Source organism: Capsella rubella, unplaced genomic scaffold, assembly GCF_000375325.1.
Source record: "Capsella rubella cultivar Monte Gargano unplaced genomic scaffold, Caprub1_0 scaffold_1, whole genome shotgun sequence".
In the NCBI taxonomy this organism is placed as follows: Eukaryota; Viridiplantae; Streptophyta; class Magnoliopsida; order Brassicales; family Brassicaceae; genus Capsella; species Capsella rubella.
This window is the reverse complement of record NW_006238923.1, coordinates 11,092,298-11,104,852: the sequence shown is the minus strand read 5'-3', so window position 1 is coordinate 11,104,852 and position 12,555 is coordinate 11,092,298. Positions and strand designations below refer to the sequence as shown.

Sequence of the window (12,555 nt, the reverse complement as noted above, 5' to 3'; positions counted from 1 at the left end):
CCCTAAGCCACCACCTCCTCCCCCGAGGGCTAATATTTCAAATGCCCCTAAGCCACCACCTCCTCCGCCACTTCCTACTTCATCTACAAAGTTGGGTGCTCCCCCTCCACCTCCACCACCACCACTATCCAAGACCCCTGCTCCGCCTCCACCACCTCTATCCAAGGCCCCTGCTCCTCCTCCTCCACCAGGGCTGGGTCATGGTACAGGTAGTGGCCCACCACAACTGGGAGCAAAAGGTTTAACTGCACCACCACCACCTCCTCCTGCAGGAAGGGGCAGAGCTTCCTCGGGACTTGGAAGAGGCCGAGGCGTGAGTGTTCCTACTGCTGCACCTAAGAAAACCGTGCTAAAACCTTTGCATTGGTCTAAGGTTACTCGGCCAGTAAAAGGTAGTTTGTGGGCTGATACTCAGAAACAGGAAAATCAACCACGGTGGGTTCCCCTTTGTGTTTTTCTGTTTATTTATATGTTTTAACTTGACATTTATGGTCTCCGAAACAAAACAAATGTCAACCGTCTTTCTAGTTCTGTCTTGCAATTTTTGCTTGTCCTCTGTTAGCTGCTACTTTTTTGGAACTGATAAGATGAATTTTACTAATCTTCATGACAGGCCCCCTGAAATAGATATATCAGAGCTCGAGAGTCTTTTTTCTGCAGTTTCAGATACCACTGCTAAGAAATCCACAGGTCGCCGGGGTTCTAGTATCAGCAAACCTGAGAAAGTTCAACTGGTGAGGCAGCTCAATTTCACGTTTGTATACATGTATAATTTATTATATGAAATGACAGTTTGTAAACCAAAAATTACCAAGTGTGGATCAATTACGCAGGCATCACCTACAACTATATAGCATATATTAACCAGAGGATATGATGATATATAACTAGCTTTGGGTGCTAGAAAAAGTTGACAATTGATAAACATTGCAGATTACATTTAGTCCTCAAATGTATAAGTGATACATGATTACAATATTTGCCTCTTAGTTTGCTTATCTTTCAGTCTAATCTTCTTTTTTGTGTGTTTCTATAGGTTGACCTGCGAAGAGCAAATAACTGCGAAATAATGCTTACGAAAATAAAGATTCCTCTTCCAGATATGCTTGTAAGTTCTTACGTTCAGTATCTTTTCTGCTCATCATTTTTGCATTGTAACAATAGTGAAAGGTGGTTGTTTATAGAGGAAAAACATACAAGCTTTGTTCTTTAGTGTTTACGTATCTTTATCTAACATTTTGTATAGTTTTATCTCTTTTTAGTGACTATTTACGAGATTCTACTCTTGAGAATTTCAATCTTTTTCTTATCTTAGAGTGCAGTTCTAGCCTTAGATTCAACAGCTCTGGACATCGACCAGGTTGAAAATCTCATCAAATTTTGTCCGACCAAGGAAGAAATGGAAATGTTGAGGGTAATTTCATATTGTTATTTTCATATTTTTCACTAGCACCAGGTGCATAGGTTCTGTTTGGCTTGAAAGCCTACTTTCTTTCCCTTTTGAAAGTTTACTTTAACTATATTTTCATAACCATAAGCTTGTTCTAAACCAAAGAAAATTATGTTGACTTTTTTCCTTTCAACACTTCCTTATTTCCTGAAGCTAAATCATGCTGTTCTTGTTTTCAGAATTATACTGGTGACAAGGAAATGCTTGGAAAGTGTGAACAGGTTTGTCCAGTTCTAAAAGCGTTGGATAATACTTGTATACCATCTGTGCTCTGACACTTTTAACTTGCATATATACTAGTTTTTCATGGAACTAATGAAGGTTCCACGTATAGAAGCAAAGTTACGAGTATTTGGCTTTAAGATTACCTTTGCTTCTCAGGTAGAAAAGTCAAACTCTCTGAATTTTGTCGCTCATGTCTACAGACATGTTGTAATCGATGTTGGTCTTTTGGTTCTTTTCAGGTGGAAGAGTTGAAAAGCTGCCTGAATACAATAAACGCTGCTACCAAAGAGGTATAGTGGAGGTTGAGATCTTCTGAGTCATGGCAATCTCCATCTTAGTAATTAAGTTTCATTATCATGCACCAGGTGAAGGAGTCTGCCAAGTTGCGTCAGATTATGCAAACAATTTTAACACTGGGAAATGCTCTAAATCAGGGAACTGCTAGAGGTATCTTAATATCCTATTGATTTCCACTTTCCTGATTTTTCTGGAAGTATTTGTTGGTGATGTAGTGCCTTTGCGTTGCAGGGTCTGCGGTGGGGTTCAAACTGGACAGTCTTCTTAAATTATCTGATACTCGTGCTAAAAATAATAAAATGACTTTGATGCATTACTTATGCAAGGTAGAAATAGCCTCACTTGATTTTCTAATCACAATATTTTCAGAGCGTGCTAGAAGTGCATCATATTATTTATTATGCAGTTAGTTGCTAAGGTGCTGTTTGAAGATGAACTTAATACCTTATTTCCTTTTTACCGTTTAGCTTGTTGGTGAGAAAATGCCAGAATTGCTGGATTTTGCCAATGACCTTGTTCACTTAGAGGCTGCATCAAAGGTATGCTTGTTATTCATGCTCATTTCTTTTCTTGTGCTAGATGTTAGAGCTTCCGCCTTCTTATTTTTTCACTTGCCTCGATTGTTTTTGAATATTGCAGATTGAATTGAAAACGTTGGCTGAAGAAATGCAAGCAGCAACTAAAGGCCTCGAAAAGGTTGAGCAAGAACTCATGGCTTCAGAAAATGATGGTGCAATTTCTTTGGGCTTCCGGAAGGTAAGCTACACGTGAACATGTGTTCTTAGTTTGCTCATACGTATATCAGGAATGCATTGTGGTTAATTCATTGGCAAATGATACGGACCACAAAATCTTCGCAGTTGTTTCAAATGAGATTACTTTATGATTTCAGGTCTTGAAGGAATTTCTTGATACCGCTGATGAGGAAGTGAAGACACTTGCTTCATTATATTCAGAAGTGGTGAGTTATAACAACTCATCAGTTACTTACAACCTTCTGGGACAAGCAATTCGAACTCATGTTCCAATCCTAATATTAACTATATATGTAAATTCACAGGGAAGAAATGCAGATTCTTTGTCTCACTACTTCGGTGAGGATCCAGCTCGATGTCCTTTCGAGCAAGGTACATGGCACACATATCTTCCTTCTAGATATTCGAAAGCCATTCTGGGACGAGTGCATCTAATCATCCCAGTGCATCTAATCATTTTTAATCTGACCATTGTTTCCATCTACAGTGACCAAGATTCTGACCCTTTTCATGAAGACGTTCATCAAATCTCGAGAGGAGAATGAAAAGCAAGCCGAGGCTGAGAAGAAAAAACTGGAGAAAGAAGCAATAAAGGAGAAGTCAGCGACAAAGAAAGATGGCGCTGATAACGATAACGATCTTATCCAGCAGATCCATAGACATAGAACTTGAACAAACCTCAGTCTTTAACTGATGACCTGAAGATGTCCGATCGAGAAAAGCTTTTTTTTTGTTTATAGGAGTCAATGTTGCACATACGGAACAAGAGCAGAGATCTGTCCTAGATCCTAGACGAAGTAGTCAACTTCTATGATGTTAGATGGAAGTGTTTTTTTTATCTCTGATCACTTCATTGATGTAAAAATCAGAGGTTTGTGTTTATGTCCTAAAAAATATTTAAATTGTAGAATCCAAAAGTTATATTATCTTCACTGTGCAGACAAAAACATTTATTTCCAAAGAATAATAAATGTCTACATTTTACTTGTCTACATAACATAGTACTGAGAAATAATCAGAAGCACTGATCAATTTTAATAAATTGTACATTTGTTGTTCTAGCATTTGCTTCTTCAATTGAGCTTGTTTGTTTTCAGATTTGCAAAGATGAAGACTTAAGACAGAGCAGTGGGAACTTCATCTCGGGTAGCATCCATTGGAAGTATTGGTACGGATGGTATGTCGAGAGGTTTTGTCCTCTTTGTCACTGTCAATCTCAACCCTTCTGTTGTGTGTATTGTAGCCCCCGTCGTCATTTTCACCTGTCCATCCACAAAACAATTTCGAGAAACAAACTAATCATCAGTGATATTTCAGTTTTGCGTTTCAAGCGTTATCTTAGCGCAGTTTTATAATATTTGTGTTGTTTTGAGATTGAACATGAGGATTTTGCTGATGACTATACCGGAGGAGCCCCTGGTGCAGTCTGAAAGTTAAATCTTCGAATAAGCATTGCGATTGCTACCACATTCTACAAACAGAGATTTCTGTCACTACAAGAACATCTGAAGCAGGTACTCAACAAGTATTGATGTCAGTTAACTCTTTACCTCATACGAAGCAAACATATCGCCTATGCATTTCCGCGGTCCTCCACCAAAAGGTAAGTAACTGGAGAAGAAAAGTTCCTCGTATAATCAGATTATAAAATGAGAAGTGACAAGCAAAATGATTTTTACCTGAAGTTTTGGTTAGTCTCATTTGGGTTTGGTCCATCTAGAGGCCATCTCTCGGGATTGAACTTTTCCGCGTCATCCCAATGTAGAGGACTTCGATGTAGATTCCAAACCGAGATAAAGAAATCCTCTCCCCTGTTAGTTATCCAAACACAATATTTTATAAGAACTTATAAAAAATTGCATTCTTGAACGCATACTAGTTGCCAAAACGCAGACAAACAAAAACCACAGCGTTGGAATTTCCTAACCTTTTTATGGGATACTGTCCAAGCATATCGTTCTCTAGAGAACGACGTATCAGTACTGGTGGTTGTGGATATAGTCTCAATGACTGCATAACATTAAAGTAAAAAGGTAAATCCAATGAGCTTTTTTCCTCAACCAGCAAAGTCTATTGCATTTTACCTCATTCATGACTCGGGTAGTGTATTTCAGCTTCTTCATATCTTCTATGGTTGGGAATCTATCCCCAATAACAGAATCAACCTACATAAAATCAAACAGTTCATTTTAACATGTGAATGTTCTTGTAAGATCATTTGCAAGAATGATGTATCCCTACCTCTTCTTGGAGCTTGGCAACTACACTGGGTTCCTGCAAAATACCAACAAAAGTTATACAATTTTCTTTGGGAGCAAATTAACTGCTTTGTTAAGGTTGATAATGTTCAGTGTTCGCTCTCTACCGTTGTTAGAAGGTAAAAGGTCCATGTTAATACTGCAGCTGATGTTTCATGTCCGGCTATAAGCATTGTCATTAAGTCATCACGAAGCTGCTTGCTAGAGACCTAAAACAAATTGGAAATAAAGACAGATTAATTAAGATCCATAACTATCAGACAATTGGACTCGAACAAAATATGGACTATTACATCATCTCCTGAAGCCAAAAGAAAGTGAAGGATGCTAGGATCTCTTTCGTTCATATATTCCTCGTGAAACTGCAACTCCTCCTCTTCAACCATTCTCTGTAACAAGAAAATGTAAGGAGGATCCAAAGAGTATGAACAATTCTTGGACTTAATTCCGAGTTAAACCTTGCATGTTGCTATTAGTTCATCAAGTGTGTCATTGATCAGTTTCAGGGAAGTAGCAACTTTCCTCTGACGCGGGGAAATATCTTTCCAAATCGGTAAGTCCCAAACAGGAATAGGTGAAACACTTCTGTCCTCAGCTTCTCTAAGAACAGTGTAAACTGCCTAACAGAGAGAACACAAAAAGCTTTCATCCTAGCAGATCCAACACACATAATGGTAAAAACAAACTGAAAGCAAATGGAGTAATCATGAGAGAACCTCGATCACACCAGTATCATTTGTTAGGGAGTCAAAGTCGTAATTGAAAACCGCCTTGCCGATAATATCAAGTGTCAAACGAGAGAAGAGTGATTCCATCTCTACTTCTTCCCCTTTTGATGCAGCAGCATCAAGCTTCTGACAAAGCCTATCCGAAGCTTGTCCAAATAAGCTAATCATAGCTGCTACATACTATAAAAAAGAGAGAAAATGCAAACAAATTGATTATATCTTTCAACTTAAAGAATCATACTTTGTGACAAATTTGTTACCTTTAGATGCAATGCAGGAACAATCGCTCGCCTTCTTCTACGCCATATCTCCCCATCAGCTGGTATGAGTCCTTTTCCCATCACAAAATCTAGAATTTCAGCTAAAATCCCCTAAGATTTACAAGTAGAAATATAAGGAAAAGCACGAAACTAGACCATATTCATCGGTAAAATCGTTAGTACTGCTACTGGTTTATACCTTAGAGTAAGCTTTAGCATTGTCCTTCAATATATGCTTAGCAATAGCAGGATCCGAGACGATCAAGAACGACTACCACCAACACAAAATTCACACTTATCATCAACCAATACTTTGTATCCTTAGTTAACAGACCATACTCAAAGATGAACAAGAAAAAACAAACCTTTGGCCCAAAGGTCAACCTGAAAATTCCACCATAAGTAAGGAAAAGCTCATACAAAGGGATGAAGAAAGCCTCGTTACGGACCGCCTGAATCGAGCCTTTAGCCTCTGGAATCTTGGGGTAGTCTTTGTCAGAACCAGTCCAATCAAACATGAAATCAAGAACATTGTTGGGAACTCCAAGCTTAGATAAACCATTCTTCACTGTAGATGGAAAACTTGTACATAGACAAAAATAAAACAAGAATCAAAACCACAATCAGAGAATCAAGACCAAACAATTACAGAGTCAATGCAACATCATCAACATCTTCCTATGTCCAGAAACTCGAAACTGAACTAAAATGACAAATCTCTTGTCTTTACTCAGACAAAGATATATGATTGGTCGTCCTTGGAAACTCACCTAGATTTTTGAACAGTGAAGGCACCAGAAGCAATCCGAGCAGATAACTCAGCACGACGCTTCTCCTCTTGAAGCTTCTCGATGCTTTTACCTCCGTTAGGAACTGAGTTCTCCTCAGAAGGATCTCTTCCATTAGAACCCGAAGAGAAAACTACAAAGTTCGATCTCCGTGAGTACGTTACCGGTTTAACAGAGATTGGATTATACGAAAGAGGAAACGCCATAGCCATAAACCTCAAAGAATCACAGAACTCACACTAATCTTAAAACCATGAGAAATTTCGAAAATTGCAGTGTGTTAAGTGGAGAAGACGAAGAAGAAGTGACACGTGTACTTTTTACTAACGTATACGCATTATCTCTTATTTAAGAGGTGAAAGATTTTTTTTGGATTAGTTTCCTTAAACGCGCTTGCCAAACTAATTTTAAATCGAGCCGGTTACGTGATTCGCCACCAATAAAATAAACCGGACCTGATTAGAGATTGAACCGAACCGGTTTTGCTTCATCTTCTTCTTCTTCTTCTACAAAATGTAATTTTTCTGGTCACTCTAATTTCACTCTAATTTCTCTGTGAGATAAGAGAAAAATAATAAAAAATAAACATTTTTTCTCGATTGTATATATAAATCTCCAAACTTTGAATAGTTCTGTGAAAGCTCTGAAGCTTTAAAGCTCTTCTTCCTCCGGTTGCAAAAATGAGAAATCTGGAAATAGCGTTAACTCCATCTCCACCATCTCTAGTTCCTTCTTTCAACTACAACTCTGTCGCACGAAGCGTCGGAAACGAAGTCAGAACAAGCTTCGATGTTCAGCTTTTGCTAAGGAAACCCAAACACCAAAAATCAGAACCAGTCGTCGTGATTCAACAACCACAGATTCAGACGACGCAAAAATCAAGTCCTCGTTGTTCGATTTCTGACATTCTCAGATTAATGGATACTCTTTCTCTACCTGGAAACGAAGACCTTTACTCTTGTCTTGCTAAAGAATCAGCCAGAGAAAACGATCGACGTGGAGCTTATGAGCTACAAGTGCATATCATGAAGTCTAGTATAAGACCCAGTACCACTTTTGTCAATCGTCTTCTTCTGATGCACGTGTCTTGTGGGCGTTTGGATATTACACGCAACATGTTCGATAAAATGCCTCACAGAGATTTTCATTCCTGGGCTATTGTTTTCCTCGGTTGTATTGAAATGGGTGATTACGAAGACGCTGCTTTGCTCTTTGTGGCGATGTTGAAACATTCTAAGAACGGTGGTGCTTTCAAGATTCCGTCTTGGATTATGGGGTGTGTGTTGAAAGCGTGTGCTATGATTAGAGACTTGGCGTTGGGGAAACAGGTTCATGGTTTGTGTCAGAAGCTAGGGTTTATTGGAGAAGAAGATTCATATCTCTTGGGTTCTTTGATACGTTTCTACGGTGAATTCAGGTGTTTGGAAGACGCTAATCTTGTGCTACACCAGCTCTCCAATGCTAACACTGTTGTTTGGGCGGCGAAGGTTACTAACGATTATAGGGAAGGGGAGTTTCAAGAGGTAATCCGCGACTTCATTGAAATGGGTAAGCTCGGGGTCAAGAAGAACGTCTCAGTGGTCTCTAATGTTCTAAAAGCATGCACATGGGTGAGTGATGGTGGGAGAAGCGGGCAACAAGTGCATGCGAATGCTATAAAGCTCGGGTTTGAATCTGACTGTTTGATCCGATGTCAGTTAATTGAGATGTATGGGAAGTATGAGAAGGTGAAAGACGCGGAAAAGGTGTTCAAGAGTAGGAAAGATGAGACAAGTGTTAGTTGCTGGAACGCTATGGTCGCAGGTTATATGCAGAATGGGTTTTACATTGAAGCCATTAAGCTTCTCTATCAGATGAAAGCCACTGGCATCAAAGCAGACGACATGCTTTTGAACGAAGCCCACTTTCAGATATAACAAACTATAGATAAAGAAATTGATGAACCTGATATGTAAATATTATATATATATAAGAAAAGAGAATTTAGATGAAAAGATGAATTGATTGTTTGGTTTGGTTTTACAAGTGTTGATTCGTAAGATAATTGGAAAAAAATAAGAAGCGTACATTCATATACCAAGAATGGTTCGGATTTGATCTGGTGGATGTCGGGCGAGAGATTTTGGATCTGGATAGCCATTTTGTTGATCTGTTACAGCTTGGTATATAACTTCGTAAGCTTCAGCTAAAGTTTTAGCAACCCTGACACAAGCTTCAGATCTGAGCTTAGGGACTTGTATCTGCTCAAACTCAGGAAGAGAGCCTTCACTTCCCAAAACGAGGCCGAAGAATGCCTTGAGGCATTCGGAGAGTGTTGCTGGTGACGTGTCTTGTCGTTCAGACAAGGGAAGTTCGGATGTGGAAGAGCGGAAGATGTGCATTTTGTCTAGAAGACCGCACTTTTGGAGTAGTGTGTCAACTTCATTCTGGACAAGGAGGTTTATATGGTTTTCGATCATTGATCCAATGTTGGTTACGTATTGGGATGCAACATCGTGTCTTAGCAACGGTTGTTGGATCGCGCATAGACAGTTAATGAGGAATATTTTAGAGGGTGTTTCGTTGTTCTGCAAAAAGAAGAAATGAAACTTATGAACATCGCTTCGGGTTTAAAACATTGACGCATAAACCGTTCTAACGGTTTTGTATATGCAAATGATACCTGGGGATGGGCTGGGCTGCTAGAGAGTAGAGCATCAACTGACGTTAACTGGCTTGAGTCGGTACTTGTTCTGCTTCTTCTTGGTAACTGCCCGCTCTTCTTTGATTTGTGCGCCTCTGCAGCTTGCTCACACATCTGCGAATTTGAGAAAGTTCAAATTTTTGCTTCAATGAAAATATCATTACAGTGGAAAAGATATTCTATAAGTTTGCTTCTACTTTCATTTACCTTGATGATTGGGTCAAGCAGTGCAGAAAGGACAGGATCAAAAGCCGGTTTTTCTCCTGAAGCGGAAACCATCATGCTGTTGTAATTCTCGATTATCTCAAGCGTTAGAGAAATTCCTTCTCGGACAGCAGGAGGAGGAGAGAGATCAACGGCTACAGGTGGAGGGTATCGTAGAAGTTTCTCCCCTCGGGTTTTAAGAATGTCAAAGAAGGTTTTCTGTGCAGCATCCTTCACCATCCCAATTGTATTACATAAAGCAGTGTCTCGCCCAAGTAAATCTGAGATCTGCAAGGCGAAAAAGAAACCGATGATGAAACCAGTAGGGCGATAAATGACATATCACATGTTGAGAAACGAGTACGAAAAGAGGTTAAACAAAAACTCACAGTGTAGCTGTAGAACTCCAATGTATTGGTCAGTTTATAAGAAATAATAAGACTTGGTTGTGACTGCAGAACTTGTTCGACTCTCACTTTAAATGGGCGGCAAACTCCTTCAAAAATTCTATCCAGGACAAATGTAAAATCAGATTCTGCTGCCTTTAGTGCATTATTCTCAGATGTATTCTTTGCAGTTGATTTATAATCAGCTGCGTCTATGTCAAATAAAGCATGAACCAATTCTCTTTCTGATGCCAAAGCCTGCAACCAACAACATCACATTAGGAAAGAAAAAACGGTGACATGATACTGAGTTTTATATCTATGTTTATCCAATACTCAATTCACACACTTGATCTGACAGTTATCAAACCACCAGAGGACAAAATGAGGGGATCATAGAAGAAGAAAATGTCGTCACAAACCTGATGTAGCCACCCAAGCATGTCTCCCACGTATCGTAAGGGGTCATGAGCATGAACTTCAATGGGTCTGGGCATTCCTCCAGGTCCTCCACGTGTAAGAGCGCTAATAAACCTTCTAAATAACGCATTGTGCCTCAAATTTCCTACCTGTATCATTTGACGTAGTTCATAAGGAGCTCAGGCTTACATGCCCCATATCATAATAGTTCAACAGAGACTAAAGTCGAAAGACTAACCTCCTCTGCACAATATTTGAAGAGCACAGGTCTTTCTTTCAGACAGCGAACAGCGGTCCTCAGAAGCTCACTCACCTCTGGGTTATCTGTATCACCCAGTTTCCTACACTCAGCCTGGACCCACCTAAAAGATCAAGGTTTCTTTAGTTATATTTGATACCTCACATTTCTGGTACTAGGCGGATTTCGAAAAGATGTACCCTTTTCCAAAACAATTTTCTTGAAAAACAGTTTCCATTCACCCAATTCAAGTTTCAATTTTTTTTTGTGGATCTAAAATGAACCAAATTAATATGATCCTCTATTTCTATACTTTGACAAAAATCTTTCTATATGGATAGACTGAAATTATTTATTTTCAAGCTACTACGTAATGTAGAACTCCAAAAGCAAACCAACAAGTGTAAAGAACCATAATGGAGAAATTAGGAACAGCAAACTATCTAGGTTCCAAATTCGCAATGAGGAATTCATGCTACTACTAAACACTAAGTTTCTGCCTACAAGTCTTCTTGGAAAGAAACGAATATGTAAAGAGACATTGTGGAGAAGTTCAGGATACACCACAATCTAGGTTCCAAACTAGCGAATACAAATTCATGCTAAAGCCAAACACTAACAACGAAACAGATATGTACCTGCAAAGGCGCTCATATGCTCCTTCTTGATACACAGCCATCATATCCATCAGTTCCAAGCCAGCACGCTGCATACACAAACGTCCCACACACTCAATACTAACCACGACGATCCAATTTGCACTAAAACTATATACAGTTTGTGAAACACAGTGTTCATATGGCAAATCTCACCTGATGATGCGTCCTGAGAAGTAATTTGCAATTGGAATGAATTTCCTGAACGTGTGACAACGCTTGGAAGAAATTCTCATTCAATTCATCTTCTCTAAGCGCTTTAATCTGCCAAAATTGCATCACCGTTATCAACATTCATCTCATACTACAGATATCAGATCACCATTAAGTTAATGATTGCAAGAGCTCACTCACCTCTTCATTCGAAAGCTGGTAATCTCGAAGAAAACAGTTAACGATCTCTTGCCTCTGAGTAGTAACATCAAGCTCTTGCTTTAGCCTCTCAGTAGTACTAATAATATCACTAGTGGTGGCCGCTGAGCTGCTTAGCGCCGCCGCAATCTTATCGCAACAATCAGCTAAAGCATTCACTTCCTCCTCCACGCGATCCAATGCGATCTGAGTCGAATCAGCCGCGCTTAGGAACTCGCTGTTGATCTGAAGCGCTCGTTTCTCGATCGTCGATCTGAGATTCCGCCGTGCGTGAGCACTGTTCTCGTCGTAGAAAGATGATAAAGCGTTGAGCGACGCCACCAGATCCGGACTATCTGTACGACATTCCAATACCTTCTTCAATTTCCGAGAAAGTCCCGGTGCTAATCCCACCGTCGAAGCCATTGTTACTCTGCTTCGTTTGGATTTCTTCTACAAACGATCTTCAAGCATTTGCCTTCTTCTTCTTCTTCTTCTTCTTCGATCTCTGATGAGCTTCCTCCTCTCGCAGAACGGTCGGATCTAAAATGTTTCTATGGGTCGAAAAAATTATTAGTGTAGGCCCAAATTATATTTTACTATATGGGCCTTTTATAATGGCCCATTATAGATATCAAATTAATTAGAAATGGTCTATAACAATTTTTTCTCATTGAAGGAAACCATATTTTTTTTGGTTTTTCATTTGTGGCACCAAACTTCTTTTGGTGTAAGAAAAAATAAGTACAATATAATTGTTCATTGGTTATATAAAATGTTACAATATACTTAAACAAAAAATTTCTTTTATTAGTGTCAAATCTTTATTCTAAAACTTTATGCCAATGTCGATATT

At 39.2% G+C, this 12,555-nt stretch overlaps 4 protein-coding genes across 4 annotated transcripts in view; 2 read left to right on the top strand and 2 right to left on the bottom strand.

Annotated features, from left to right (window-relative positions):
* Positions 1–3,659, top strand: part of LOC17899376 (formin-like protein 14) — a 6,544-nt gene extending 2,885 nt beyond the window's left edge. The window contains 14 exon segments of the mRNA XM_006304843.2: positions 1–435; positions 614–734; positions 1,037–1,108; positions 1,316–1,414; positions 1,630–1,671; positions 1,751–1,831; positions 1,915–1,965; positions 2,041–2,122; positions 2,204–2,298; positions 2,440–2,511; positions 2,612–2,728; positions 2,865–2,933; positions 3,033–3,099; positions 3,215–3,659. The exon segment at positions 1–435 is cut by the window's left edge and continues 99 nt beyond it. Coding sequence (XP_006304905.2) covers positions 1–435; positions 614–734; positions 1,037–1,108; positions 1,316–1,414; positions 1,630–1,671; positions 1,751–1,831; positions 1,915–1,965; positions 2,041–2,122; positions 2,204–2,298; positions 2,440–2,511; positions 2,612–2,728; positions 2,865–2,933; positions 3,033–3,099; positions 3,215–3,399 — 1,588 coding nt within the window. The 3' untranslated portion in view covers positions 3,400–3,659.
* Position 3,660: 1 nt separating this feature from the next.
* Positions 3,661–7,061, bottom strand: LOC17899169 (protein LUTEIN DEFICIENT 5, chloroplastic). Its single transcript, XM_006304749.2, has 15 exons — positions 6,744–7,061; positions 6,339–6,555; positions 6,173–6,244; positions 5,974–6,084; positions 5,702–5,893; positions 5,444–5,605; positions 5,279–5,374; positions 5,093–5,194; positions 4,969–5,001; positions 4,812–4,892; positions 4,655–4,737; positions 4,407–4,538; positions 4,278–4,338; positions 4,133–4,198; positions 3,661–3,989 (listed from the first exon to the last, which is right to left on the bottom strand). The coding sequence occupies exons 1-15, from the start codon at positions 6,971–6,973 to the stop codon at positions 3,843–3,845; spliced, it is 1,785 nt and encodes a 594-aa protein (XP_006304811.1). The 5' UTR covers positions 6,974–7,061; the 3' UTR covers positions 3,661–3,842.
* A 273-nt stretch (positions 7,062–7,334) lies between these two features.
* Positions 7,335–8,738, top strand: LOC17900703 (pentatricopeptide repeat-containing protein At1g31790). The gene has a single exon (XM_006303595.2). The coding sequence runs from the start codon at positions 7,442–7,444 to the stop codon at positions 8,675–8,677; it is 1,236 nt and encodes a 411-aa protein (XP_006303657.1). The 5' UTR covers positions 7,335–7,441; the 3' UTR covers positions 8,678–8,738.
* An 11-nt stretch (positions 8,739–8,749) lies between these two features.
* Positions 8,750–12,223, bottom strand: LOC17900384 (conserved oligomeric Golgi complex subunit 6). The gene is made up of 9 exons (XM_006306867.2): positions 11,703–12,223; positions 11,505–11,612; positions 11,331–11,398; positions 10,693–10,816; positions 10,457–10,603; positions 10,038–10,292; positions 9,652–9,936; positions 9,424–9,558; positions 8,750–9,328 (listed from the first exon to the last, which is right to left on the bottom strand). The coding sequence occupies exons 1-9, from the start codon at positions 12,123–12,125 to the stop codon at positions 8,831–8,833; spliced, it is 2,043 nt and encodes a 680-aa protein (XP_006306929.1). The 5' UTR covers positions 12,126–12,223; the 3' UTR covers positions 8,750–8,830.
* Positions 12,224–12,555: the final 332 nt, after the last annotated feature.